Source organism: Vanacampus margaritifer, chromosome 12 (genome assembly GCF_051991255.1).
Source record: "Vanacampus margaritifer isolate UIUO_Vmar chromosome 12, RoL_Vmar_1.0, whole genome shotgun sequence".
Taxonomy (NCBI): Eukaryota; Metazoa; Chordata; class Actinopteri; order Syngnathiformes; family Syngnathidae; genus Vanacampus; species Vanacampus margaritifer.
Genome location: NC_135443.1, coordinates 9,762,529 through 9,776,257, shown reverse-complemented (window position 1 = coordinate 9,776,257; position 13,729 = coordinate 9,762,529). Strand labels below are relative to the sequence as shown.

Sequence of the window (13,729 nt, the reverse complement as noted above, 5' to 3'; positions counted from 1 at the left end):
AACTGCATCATATCTACAGCCAGCACTGTGCAAAAAGTCTCAGACAAACTTCAGCCTTTGTTTCCATATGTATATACTTCTGGATCTGATACAAATTTTAAAAGATGGAATTATTTTAGCAAAATATCTACAGTAAATCCTTGGTGAGCATATACAATGCATGGAAGGATTTAAGTCTGGATCTAAACTAGTCCATTCTTTAAAAAAAAAAGAAAAAAAGAGTCCTTCTTTGTTATTTTGTCAGCGTCTTGGATCATTATCTAGCTACATGATCAAGAACGCAATTTGGTTGCATATTTCTTTAAATTGGCAGACAAAATATTTCTGATGACTCCTGAGCTCATTTGGAGTTGCTGCCTTCATTTGTCTGTCCCAGAAGGAATGCCATGCAATCTCAAGCCACGACATTCCATCCACGGAGATTCACAGATGAGTTTGTATTTTTGGGATCATGAGGAGATTCTTTCTCTCATCAAGCTTTAGCCTTCCATTATTGTGGTAAAAAAAAAAAAAAAAAATCATTATCATCATCCTTTTCTCATTAGTCCATAAAAAGTCCTAGAATATTTTTAGGCTTGCCTGCATACTTTTCGAGGGGGGAAATTCCTGCCTAGCCTTCCTTTTTTCTTGCTAATGAGTGCTTTTCATCTTTTGTTTACTTTCTGCCTTTTTCATTTGAGAGAACAAAATGTAGATTGCGATACCTTGACTCCTGCCCCACTGGGGGTTGTTACCGAATTGACTAAGTTGATTAAGGCCTCACAATATCCCACACTGATATTTTCCCTCCACCAAAAGACTCATCTTGTATTTTCATCTGCAAAGAGCAGCTTGTGTAACGTGAAAGGGAAAATCAGGCATCTGAAAAAATTATGAAATTCCACAATTAGGCCAGTAGTGGTGTGCTGCATAACGAGATGTTGCATAACAATATGACCGAAAAAAAGAAAGATGAAGGGGCTGTTTTTATCCGCACACGTCGTCAACACTCCCCCTGTGCCAGTATTCCCCACACATTTGCATTCAGCATGTACAGGACGAAAAAGGATATTCTATTTCTTATATTTTGCCTTCTGGTGATTCCCTCACACTGATCAGGAATGATGAGTCCATCTCACATCTTTACACTCAGGGTGAAAATTCTGCTTCATTTCCTCAAATTCACTGCCACGGATATGTCATCGATGCAAGCTTGTTAAACAAGTGACAAGAGGCTTGGCAGGGGGTGGGACTACAATATGCAGATTGGGATCATTTTCCAATCCCAGGTGCTATGTTTAGGTCTTAACAAGTATCCAGGGAAATCTGGACATCTGGTCATCAGATGACTGACAGATGAGATGCAAGTGAAGGCAGCCAAAGAGTGAAGCCATGTCTTGGCCACCCCGAACGAGTAGACACTTTAAGGTTTGCTGACGGGTGATCTGTGGGGGCTGAATATGGATCTTATTAGTCATATTACCACACTAACAAGTTGTGATTATTTTAATGCATATAAAGCTTCAAAACTTTACGGAAGTGTATTACATTCACTTGAAAAAAAAAACCTCATGTTTTTCTGGCAATTTTTTTTTTGGGGGGGGTGGCGGCTTTTGTGTATTTTTTTTTCAGTTTTTCTGAATATTTTTTTCTGTCCTAAAAAAAAATCCAAAAAACAAGAAAAAAAAATCTGAAAAACAAGAAACAAAATCTGAAAAACAGAAAAATCTATTTTAAAAAACAGAAAGAAAAAAAATCCTGTTTTTATAAAAAAAAAACAGAAGCTGGTGCACTTTTTCGGATTTTTTTTATTTATTTATTTTTTTTTACCTCTGGACTCAGTGACGTCGCAGATTTGCTAATGTCGGAAGCAATACGCTTCCGTTTGCTAATAAATACTAAAATCATGCCGATCGATTCTTTCGTATACTTACACGTTGCATAAAACAATATACCTATCTTACATTAGAATGATAGTATACAGTAAGAAAAAATATATATATTACCAATACTGTGTGCGTTACTAATTACGGTAAATGCTTTACTTTAACTGAACCAGTAAGTCATATAGTTGAAGGTACATTGGAGGTATGCGGGAATAATTTTCTTTCTGTTTTTCTGAGAAATTTTCCCTCCTATTTTTTAGGAATATATAGTTTTTATGACAGAATTTTTTTGGGGGGGAAACAGAAAAAAAAAAAAATCCCCCACAAAAAAAATTATTTCCCCAAGTGAATGCAATACGCTTCCATAAAAACGAACTGCAATTCATAACAAAAAAGCTAAATTGCATTCAAAGAGTGGAAATCTCCTTCCTGCTCTCTCTTTTTCTCTCTCACCCAAACACACTTCCGCTCGACAAAGATCCTCTCCCGCGCACTCCCCAATGGTCTTTCTCTCCCCCGTCTGCCTTCCAAATGATCCACGGATTAACCACTGCCCCTGTGACCTTTGAACTCTCTCAGTTATCCCGCCGAAGAAACTGGCAAGGGATGTTCCTGAAATCCAACGACTTGTGCCCACTCAACACATTCACCCACACACACATGCCAGTTGTCACCATAGTTACCATAGATGTGTTGGCTGATACCTCTTTGACTTAAGCGCGGGCTTTCTTGTGACCACATAAGGCTAGCGTGTTTGCTCTGATTACACACTTTGGTGTGTGTGTGTGCGCGTGCATTTGTGTAGTCCTGTCTCTTCCATATTTGGCCTGCGCTAAAGCCAATCCCTGGAGGTGAAACGTTGAAACAAAGCCAGCTGGCAATGTCCCACTCTGTAACTCTCACAGGGCAGATGTGCTCTTTGTGAATGTGTGTGTGGATTTAGTAGTCTCATGTTGTCGTGGGCTCTAATAAAACAAAAGAGATACTACAATGACTCCCTTCATATTTTGGATTAGATCCTAGACATCCTAATGGACGAGTGTGCTGAATGGATGCATCCTTGCTTTTTGGCTGCTAAGTGGGACAGCGTGTGGGACATTTCACTTGGAGATCGTCCCATGTTTCTGGCTTGCATCAGCCTGCAAGAATACAAGCCGCAGTGGCTGTTTTTTTCAGTGGCTCAGGCTCCCTGCATGTATTTTTATACTGTATGTGCCGCTGACACTTTATGTGCCAGTGGCCCATTTATTCTGCTCTGCCTTGAGGGGAATTCTGATTATTCTTGGTTGATGTTCTTGCGCTATTAGGCTACAAAAGTACATTCTGTTCTGTGCTTTCCTTGAATATCCTCCATATTTTTCCACCTCTGGGTTATTAGGGGCAGAAAGAAAAGAAGATACATTCCGACTGTTGCTTGCACAATGAAGCTAACGTGATTTGAGGGTAGTGGACCTTGTGGGTTTTGTATTTTCCTTTTCATCTCAATTAAGCAAAATCAGTCATATATGGTTTGGGTGGACACATTCTTTCCAACAAATTCTAGAGCTGCGACCTATACTGAGATACTGTAATTAAATTTTAGCTACCATTTTATTTTTTATTTAAAAAAAAAGGCTTTCTGAAATTTCAATTCAGTGAATCTAATGGAACTGATGGGTTTTGTTACATTTTCTGATCACTTCAGACTTTCACTATAAGAACTAATTGATCCATTTTACCTCTAATATATGTCATGCTAAGCTAATGTATCAGAAAATCTCTCATAAAGAGGAGTGATTATGCAACATTTTTGAAGTGGTTTAATGCAGATGCTTTCAATTTCAGTAAGCTCTTGATGTTTTACTATTTCGAACAGGAATGAGAACTTTTTATACCCCTTTTTATACCCAAATTTAAGACTTTTAACTGGGTTCCCTGAGAGGTCAAATATTAACTAATCTACTCCCCAAAACTTATAAATGCGTTCTATTTTAAATATTTCCATAAGCTCCCAAAGACGTATTTGTACGTTGATTGTTTTTTTTGTTTTTGTTTTTTTTATGCTAGAGCATACAGAAGGCTTTGATGCAGCCTCTGTACTGAAGAAAATGCTTGAAGCAATGGTAGTTATTACAAAAACGGCCAGTAGGTGGCAGCAGAGTATAAGAGCTCAACCAGGGCCATGTTGCAACAAGCTCTTTTCCCCAGTGTTTTCAACAGGTTTGTGAATAATGATGAAACTTAACTATATTCTAATGCTAATTGCTGCAAAACGGAAACAGATAGAAATAAAATTGTTTACTGATAAAAGAAGAGACTCTAATCTTTCTTTTGGTAGGGTCCATGTTTTTATAGCAATAGAAAACAATATTCTGTGGGTCAAAATCTAGTAAAACAGTCGGGAGTAAAAGGGGTCGCTTCAGTGAAGATGTGTTAATCAAGCAAGTTGTATTTCCAGTGTCTGGACAGAAGGTTATTACAAATTGAGTGTTTATGTACAAAAAGGGTGCTTTCAAAGATCCTATGTCGAAATATTAGGGGGCATGACCACATGTTTCTGCTGTGATCAGGCGATGACTCACGCAGCACTGGTCAGCTGCTGGTATTTTTGGATCGATGAGGGTGCGGCTGTGAGAGAATTTTTTGTTTTGTTTTGGGCTGCTGTGTGTGCGTGCTCCTGGTTAGTCTGAGAGTTTTAAGTTCAAGTCTTTAAAGAAAGAGCCCACAGGTTAAAATGAAGCATTTTTTCAAGTTAGCATGCCTTTATTCAATTCGTGTCCACACCTTGTTGACGTATGTGGAACGTGTCACCAGTTAGCATGTTGCTAACACAGTCCAACCCTACAACTCGTGCTGGTATGGAATGAAGCTGACCCACTCCCAACATCCTCCACATTTCATTTCCCTGCGTGTATAGTGGCACCTGCTCTGAGTCAGCCACACACGCTCTATTTTTTTCTCCTCTCCCACAGAAGCATATTCATACACGTGCATGCAAAATCTCAAGGACGGGGACTTGTGCTCATTGAATTAATTTTTTTCCTCCCAATTATCAAATGCTTCCATCTTTCTCTCTCCTCTCCTGTGCTTGGGGGTGGTTGTCAGCTGATTGGATCATGCAAATACATTATTTATAACACTTCTTGCCATTTTATGGGATTGCCTAGCAACCCGGGAAATATATTCTATTGAGTAAGACCTCTGATAAGCAAAGAGGAGGCAGTGGAAGAGATTCAGAGAGAAAAATGAATCAGGGGCACAAACGCTCGGGCAATTGGGAGCTGGCTGTTGCCTTTGTCGTCTGCCCTTTTCATTATTCACCTTTAGCTAACTTTAGCTGTTCCTTGTTTGCCACGTGCACATCCTCAACTCCGCCCTCTTTCCATTCTTTTTTGCCCATTATTTGTTTCTCCACTCTCTGATTGAGTATAGTTGTACTTGACTGTGAATGTTGTTTCATATTTTTGTGTACGTAAAGTAGAGAATGGCTCGTTTTTGCAGTTTCACCGGATGAGACAGAGGGATAGCTAAAACAGTCAGTTACGAAGCGGGGGAATGGCAATGGTAAGGATCTGAACCACAAACCTAAATGGGATTGTTTAACAACTAGGTCAGACCAAGTCCCAAACGACAAGTCTTGTGGGGTTTTTCCAGTACAAACTGGTTATTACCGTCTGAAAATGATTTAAGTAGATGGACAACCCGTGAAATGACAGGTGTCTCATGGGTGCCCAAGCGAGCAAAGATTATCTGGGAAATCTTCTACAGCGATCCAGTTGTTATTGCTGCTCCGCATCGCCATTTAAAGCTTGAAGTCAACTAACCGCTAATCGTATTTTTGACATCTCAATTGGCCAGTTCAACTCATCTGTCCGATGTCCAGTGTTAGAAGACTATCTTTGTCTTCCGCGTGTTCGTTGTTGTTCGGGTAGAGAGAATGTTGATTTTCTGAATACAGACTGGAGATCGGTGAACAGGTCCTTCGAAGGATTTATTTTATAGAATATTCTGGACACAAGTAAGTTTACAGACAAATGGCTGCAGTTCCTCTCGCAAGTGTGTAGTTACAGCGGACTCACAGCATTCTTATACTATCTTGAAAAACCCTCAGAAAACAGCCCCCAGCCCTGAGTTCAATACACGTAACGACACTTTTACAGCATATCATCCAATACACATTGAGTTCAACCCCAGACACTGGCCCATTGATGTGGAAACAGACGAGGTCCTTTAGACATGATGACATGAGCAGAAATTGCGACAGCACTTACAAAGACACATCCACAGATAAAAGTTATACTGTGGGAAATAAGTAAATTAAAACAGTTATGACTAAATCTAGGCAGAAGACTCTCAACACCAGCCAACAAGGTGACAGTCTTCAGAGACTGAAGGTTAGCATCGCTAACTTTGGCTACTCCCAATTTCTGCTAGTCTTAAAAGATTCATGCCAATGTTACCGTGGAATTGGGCGAGGATTGAGGCCAAAGTAAAGCTCTCAACATCGCGACTCTTTGGCCACTGATGCTTCCGAAAACATAAGCGTGTTGAAATATTTGACCAAGAATGAGACACAGAAACAGTGAAACAGTCAGTAAGTGGATAGTTATTTTTCCCTTTGTCCCATTTCATAACTATACAATAACTTTGGAACGCAAGATAAAGATATAGAAACTACATTTAGTGGAATGGTTAGTTCCCTTATTTTATTGTTTTTTACATTATTAGGTGTCTATGTGTAACTAGTCTGTTGTGCTAAAAAAGTTGCTGACCGTTGTTCTGTTCTGAAAAATATATCCAGCACATCATCAATTAATTGACATTCATCACTTTATAGTCAACTACAAAAATTTTGAACTGTTCCAGCAGTCATGTTTTATGTGCTTTTCATGCGGGTGAGACTTCAGAAAGTGACCCAGTCAATGTGGTGCAGCAGCTAAAACTGTTTTCTCGTTTTAGTGTGCTTGAACATTCCTTCACCCACGGCTTTGAATATTTCTAAAGGTCCTTCCCTGTCAACATGATTGGCACCCGCAATATTCATTATTCAGTATTTAGTTGTCTGTATTCATGAATTACTGTAGAAGACATTGATTGATTTGTTGATTTCTCCTGGGAATTAATCTATACTGTATACCCAGATTGCTTTTTTTAAATAGGTCCAGAGAGGTTAAGATTTGTTTCCTTTAATAAATAAAATCATCTTTTAAAAATTCATTTACTTGGGTTGACTTTGTGAGATATTAAAATGGGATTGATGGCCGGAAACATTTCTGTGTGATAAATGTAGGTAGGGGCAAATATTTTTTCATTGCACTGTTTCAAAGTTTGTATCTCAGTAGCTGAATGCATTCTGTCAAACCGGATGGATTTTTTTTAGTCTATGTATGTAAAGTGTAACAATACAGAAAGTTAGACACCTGCTCGGGGCACAAATTTTGCATTTTAAGCTAATTTATAGTAATAAGGAATTACTTCACACATATCTAACAGGCTATGCTTGAATCTGTATGTTCGTGTTGCTCTGTTCTTATCAGATTCCATCCAACAAATACAAACTAATTTCTTCAATAATTTATTTCATGACAAAATGGTACTAGGAATGTCTGTTTGTAGAATTTTGTCTTGTTTTTATTCTCCCCAGGAAAGGAAATCTGCTAAATTATGCAGCATTTCCAAAATCTAATATGAAAGAGGAATTGAAAGACAACTAGCTTGCTAAAGCTAACACTCAGCTTGGCTCACTTCACTTCATTTGCACTTTAACAAGACACAAACCTGCGCCAGATCGTTGCAATCGGCTGAAGTAAAACTGCAAACAGCAGTTTTTCCTCTCAGCAGCAGCAGCAGCAAGGAAAAGAAGAGCAACTGAAGGTAGACACAGTGGGTGTGCACGCTCTCATTGAAAGTTTCATCAGAGCTCCTAGACAGCTACGTGAATTTCATCCCAATTAATCTGAAGCTTGTGAGCGGGGAGGCTGCATAACAATTCGTCTGTCTGGCTGCGATATATGACATAACCACTGCCCTTTAACGTGTTACAAAAATAAAAATATAAAAAGAATGTTGAAATAAATACAAAAATAAATATATAAACATAATTAAATATCAATCAATAAATAAAAACGCTCTGCTCTCACATTTATTTATTTCATGTTGCACACTCTAGGCAGTTTGCAACAGCGGAGCCCAACCCAAGACACGCTTAGGTCCGCCCCCTCATTTGAATAACATTTCGACCTGACAGAGCGTCTGCAACATAAAAATAAATACATGTGAGAGCAGAGCACTTTTATTTATTGATTGATATTTAATTTTATATATATATATATTTGTGTATGTATTTTGACATTTATTGATCGATCTATTTTTATTTTTGAATCTCATTTTTAATTTTATATATATATATTTTTTCTATTTTTTATTTATATTTATATATATATATATATTTTTTTAATTTATATATATATATATATATATATATATATATATTATATAGTAGTTTTTATTCCATTTATATTTATTTTGGGGGATTTAATTTTTTTATTAATTTTTTATGTTCGTGAAGGGCCGGGAATCGAACCAACAACCTCTGTGTTGGGAGATACAAAACACATAGCCTAATATGACATAATCACTATATATATATATATATATATATATATATATAATTTTTATTATTATTTATATTAATTTTGGCAGTTTTGGTCCTCATACTATACAAGTGAAATCCCATTTATATAATTTTTCCAATTATTTGTGCAGGGTCGGCTGCTGGTAAAGACAGGACGCGCAAACCTCGGGGAGAAGGTCCTGCGCGATGCTGTACAGGTCCACAGCGCGTCCCACAAAGCGTGGAGTGGACTAGGAGAGGCGCTGCAGTCTCTGGGATCCTCTCAGGCCCCCGATTGCTTTCTCACTGCTCTGGAGCTGGAAGCTTCCTGTCCCATCCGACCTTTCACCATCATCCCCAGGGAGCTATGAGGAGCCTGGACTGGAGTGTAGGTTTGGGTCAACCAGATTGGACACTGGTGCAAACATTGTCACATGGGTGGGTATCAGGGTTGTTTACATTGTTAGACCAAAGCATTGACACAAGAGCTAGACGCAGTGTTTATTCTAGGGGTGTCAAAATGAGTGCGTTAATTTTGAGTTAATTTAAAGTTCCTTTAACGCGCGACTACCCCTTACTTGGAAAGCCTGTACTGGGGCAACGCAGCAGACACGACCATGTCAAAATTTAGCTGTAATAAATGTAATAATAACGCATATATTTGTGGAGACTGGGGTCAAGTTGTATTTTACCATTTTTAAAATGTGCAAAATTTCACAAGTTACAAGCTCTTAATATGAAAAGAAAAATGCTCTGAGCTGTCACCGTCTTACAAATGCAATTATGCCATCTAGTGGCAGAAAAATTATCAACACAAATCAATATACAGCACAGTGCATCTTTTTAATTTTAACTCAATGTTATGATTTTTTTGAAATTACTGTATCAATGACTAAAAGATGCACCCATATTAGTGTAAAAAAATTCCGCTTATATGTTAACAAGAGTATGAAGACTATTTTTCATACTCTTGTGAATATAAAAAATATTTTACTGTACATTTTATTTGACATTTAGAACAGATATAACATTTGTAATTAATTTTGAGTTAACTATTGAAGTCATGCGATTAATTATGACAAAAAAAATTAATCGCCTAACACCCCTAGTTTATCCGTTCAAAATTATCCCTAAATATTGATTTGACTTTACAGTAAATGTACACAAAGAAGGTTTTGCTTTCAATTGGTTTGAATTTCAAATTAATTTACCCCCAAAAATGGGCAGGGATTATATTATATATATAATTCTAGGACTTCGCTATTTGAGTTCATACATGCACTACATGCTGTTGTGTACTTATTGTACATACTGTACAGTAGATATCAATTTTGTATAGGTTGGCTAGCACGACAGCAGCTCAGCTTCATCTTTATTTTAGCTTTGATGATTATGTCGATTGATATGTGCACAAATTCATCCCCATATATATTTCAGCTGGCCCATTCAGTTATCAACATGTCATTAAAGCGTATGTACACATATGTACAGTTTTCCTCAAATACATTTTTGGTTAGAGTTGCCCAACGTTTAGATCTGTCATTATTAATCACGTTTGGGTCACCAATTGTGGAGATGCAGTAAATGGTAAGTAATATCTGCTTTAGACTCTCTTCTTTTTTTGGGGGGTGAGAGGGCTTCACATCCCGTCTTAATCCGACCCATTATAAATAATAACAGCTTTTAAAATCACTGCCGGATGCTGCGTCTTCACCTGCCTTGTCAGTTGTGACTAATGGGCATCACTTCCCCTCCGAGTGTCTAACCGCATTAATGTGAACACTGGGACTTGCCTACTGGCTTATGTAACACTGCCAGCACACTTTTCTGCCTCTGAACGTCCCCCACCTCCCTCTCTCCCTCTCTCGCACTCTCTCCAGGCTAGCCTGATGTGATGTGGCTTGGTTGCCTAGCAGCCACCCCCTTGTTTGAGTTACTGGGGAAAGCGGAGAGATATCTGGTGTTCTGAACAACAAACAGCAAGAATGTGAGGAGTGTTTGTTTGCCTGCTGTTCGCATGTCGGGTACGATGCAGCAATCGATTCGCCTGACGTCGATTGAAGTCGGAAGGGCCGAGGTGACCTGTCTTTGTTCTGAGAAAGCCCAAGTTTCTTAAAACTGTTATCTTCCCTGTAGCCTCGTTAGTACTCCTCTTTGATTATGACCTTTAAAAAAATAAATAAAAAATAAATAAAATAAAAATAAAAACATAACCACCCACACTCTCCCAGCAAGAAAAACCCTCAGTTATCAATACTCCTGATGATGCAACCTTTATCGATCACCGTCACTTCTTTTCCTTTTTTTTTTTTTTTTCTTCTGAAGAGCTCAGTATTGTTCATTCGGTAATTTTACCGATTTGACATGTCATCATCATTGCTCTCCTTTTTTTTCTCTTTTTTTTATATATATATATTTTTTCACTTCTTTTCCTGCTGTCTGCAAAAAAAAATCTATTTTTACTTTTTCCTTCATTGCTCGCCAGCCAGCTCTCCCTTGTTTCCAGCCTTCCTCTCATTAGCACTGTGTGACACCCACACTGTGGCTTTGGGAGATGAATGGTCGATCCCTGTGGGTAAAGGAGTGAAATATTACAAGTTGTGTGCACGCATGCACGGACATGGACATGCGGGGCACACACACGGTGACACAGAGAGCGCGCACGTATTATAGTGGGTATGCGCACACACATTTTCTTGACAGCCCTTGTAAAAAGGAGACAGATTAATGGCGGAAGCAGCCCACTGTTAAGCCGCTCAGAATGACAACGGGCAAAAGCACACACAGAAGTACAGAATTTATGGACCAGGAGTTCAATGATCAGGGGGTATCTGATAATCTGATCTCACTCTTTTACTACGAAGTCACACTGTGGAAATTAGCAGGGACGTCCGTGAAAAAGACATTGCTTGAATGGCAGTGTATATTGCTCCAAAACCTGTATGTTCCTTTCATTAGTAATTGTGACTGGCTATTAAAATTTACACTCAACGTCCATGATTTTCAAAAAAAACTATTTGAAATGTGGACTCATCAGACCACAGCAAAGTCCATCTCAGATGAGCTATATATAAAAGAGTCATGATGAGTGGGTGAGGGATGGTGGACCCAAATGCAGGAAAACTGCTAACCATAGGGAGAAAGGTGAGCAGACAACCATGACTGGACGGGACGCGAGTAGACTGGTCGCCATGACTGGAACGAGCGTGACGTTGTCAGTAGGGTGGGGGCTTTAGGACCCAGATGCGGGAAGGCAGAGCAAGGAGGCAGAGGTGCAGTCCAAAAAGAGGTTTTAAATTCTAATCAAAAGCTAACTTCAAAGAACAAAATAAACTGAACTAACAAAACATGAAGCTAAACATGACAAAACAACTAAGGCGAGACTAACAACATGACATGGATCCTGATAAGGCAAAGCGGTCAGCGTGACGTGGCGAAAGACTTACGACAGTGGCAACAATGAACCGACACAGACAGGGGGGAGACAACCGACTAAATACACTAACACTAATGACATAACAAGACACACCTGGCTGAGGGCACTGATTGGATGACACATGAGGGTAATGGGGAAAGGTGGACACAATCAGGGTTGACACAGACACCACACAAGGAAGGGCAAGTGACCTGAAACGAGAGGAGTCAGACTTTTCACAATAAAACAGGAAATGACACGACAAGAGGAACACACAAGGAAAACAGAGGCTAAACATGACAGGGACTAAACAAGACTGAAAATAAACATGACAGACGTGACAGGACCTGATTTGCCTTGACTTGACTTGCCGTGGAGTGGCTATGGCTGTGACAAAGACGACTTGGCTGTGGTGAAGACTTGACACACAAACTTCCGCACATAACATAGCCTGTTTTCTGTGTCTCCCACAAGCAACACAGGTGCTTCAAATGATCCGCTAATCAGCAAGCTCTGCTTGAAGCCTGATAACGATCCTCAGCTGTGTTGGCTGGGGGAGACATGGGGAAAATAGGCTGGATAGGGGTACTCGACCCATAACAAACAAAAAACCCAACCTTTACAGAAAGAAAACATGACAAAAAGGATGTTTTTATTTTGTTTTTAATTTAAAAAAAATCATAATGGTAATTCATTTCTTGTAAATGCATTAGTGAGGCCTCAAGATTTTAGCAATGCAGATAATTCTGCCTTTAGTAGCTTTGTAGTAAATTGTATCTGTGTGCATATGGACATAGGGATGCATAATACAACCACATTTGTTTTAAATGTGATTATTTGACCTGAATATTTTTAATGTCCATTAACAGTCCCTGTCATAAGACTAATGTGAAATTTTACAAATCCTAAAATTATTCCTGATAATTACAGAATCAAACACAAAGATGAAAAGGGAAGTACTCATTGTAATGAAAATAATACTTCATGCCATCAGATCATTTGTACTGTAAATAGCAACCATTTTCTGAGATTGTCTGGCTAACCCAGAGTCAGCTGGGACGGGCTCCAGCTCATCTGTGAAGCAAATGAGGATAACCGTGATAGAAAATGAATGGATGCCCACCATTATTGCTGTGTTTTCATATTGTGAACCTTCTACTGCTACTGTGTCACCTCCTACACTGTGTACATTTATTTAAGGAATTTTCTCCCATTTCCCTCATATCACTATAACGCTTGATAACACAACATGTCTCCCTCCTATGATTTGTGTAATGTGGGGCTATTTACTTTTTTTTTTTTAATCCTTGTTTCTATTGGTTATGCACCACTTATCTGAGACTGTGACACCCCTATTTAAGCTATTATCAGAGGTGGAGAATCCAGGTCCAGAAGGCCACAGTTTGACTTTAGGCCACATGTGCTTCTACTCAACCAGCAGGTAAACAAGCTACCAGAAGTGTCGAATTTCAGTTTATGTAAAGCGCTTTGGGCGCTATAGCTAAAAATGTGCTATGTAAATAGCAGTCCATCCATTCCTATTACCACTAAGGGGAATAGTCCTTCATCAGTGCACCATTATATTGAATTTGTTTCAGGCAAACGTAAATGTTAAGTATGCTTGTCTTTCCAATTAGCTCATCTTAATTATGGGATACCTCAGGGCTCATTACTTGGGACGGTCTTGTTTAACGTATTTTCCTTCTGGGTCATTTGTTTAGCGCAGCGGTGGCCAATTTATTTATTTATTTATTTTTGAAGAGTTGAACAGTTGTCAAGGGTGACACCAACATGCTAACCCAATTGTGTTACATTTGAATATAATGTCTTTTTTTAAATAAAGCAGTAAACTGTATT

General features: G+C 38.7%; 1 protein-coding gene across 3 annotated transcripts in view; it reads left to right on the top strand.

The window, feature by feature from the left end:
- Positions 1-13,729, top strand: part of ttc7a (tetratricopeptide repeat domain 7A) — a 44,380-nt gene extending 30,651 nt beyond the window's left edge. For 2 of the 3 annotated variants that reach the window (XM_077582547.1, XM_077582545.1), the window contains one exon: positions 8,610-9,115. In XM_077582547.1, coding sequence (XP_077438673.1) covers positions 8,610-8,828 — 219 coding nt within the window. In that variant the 3' untranslated portion in view covers positions 8,829-9,115. Of the gene's footprint in view, positions 1-8,609; positions 9,116-10,337 lie in introns of those variants that run through there. The other variant, XR_013296273.1, reaches the window with a different exon arrangement.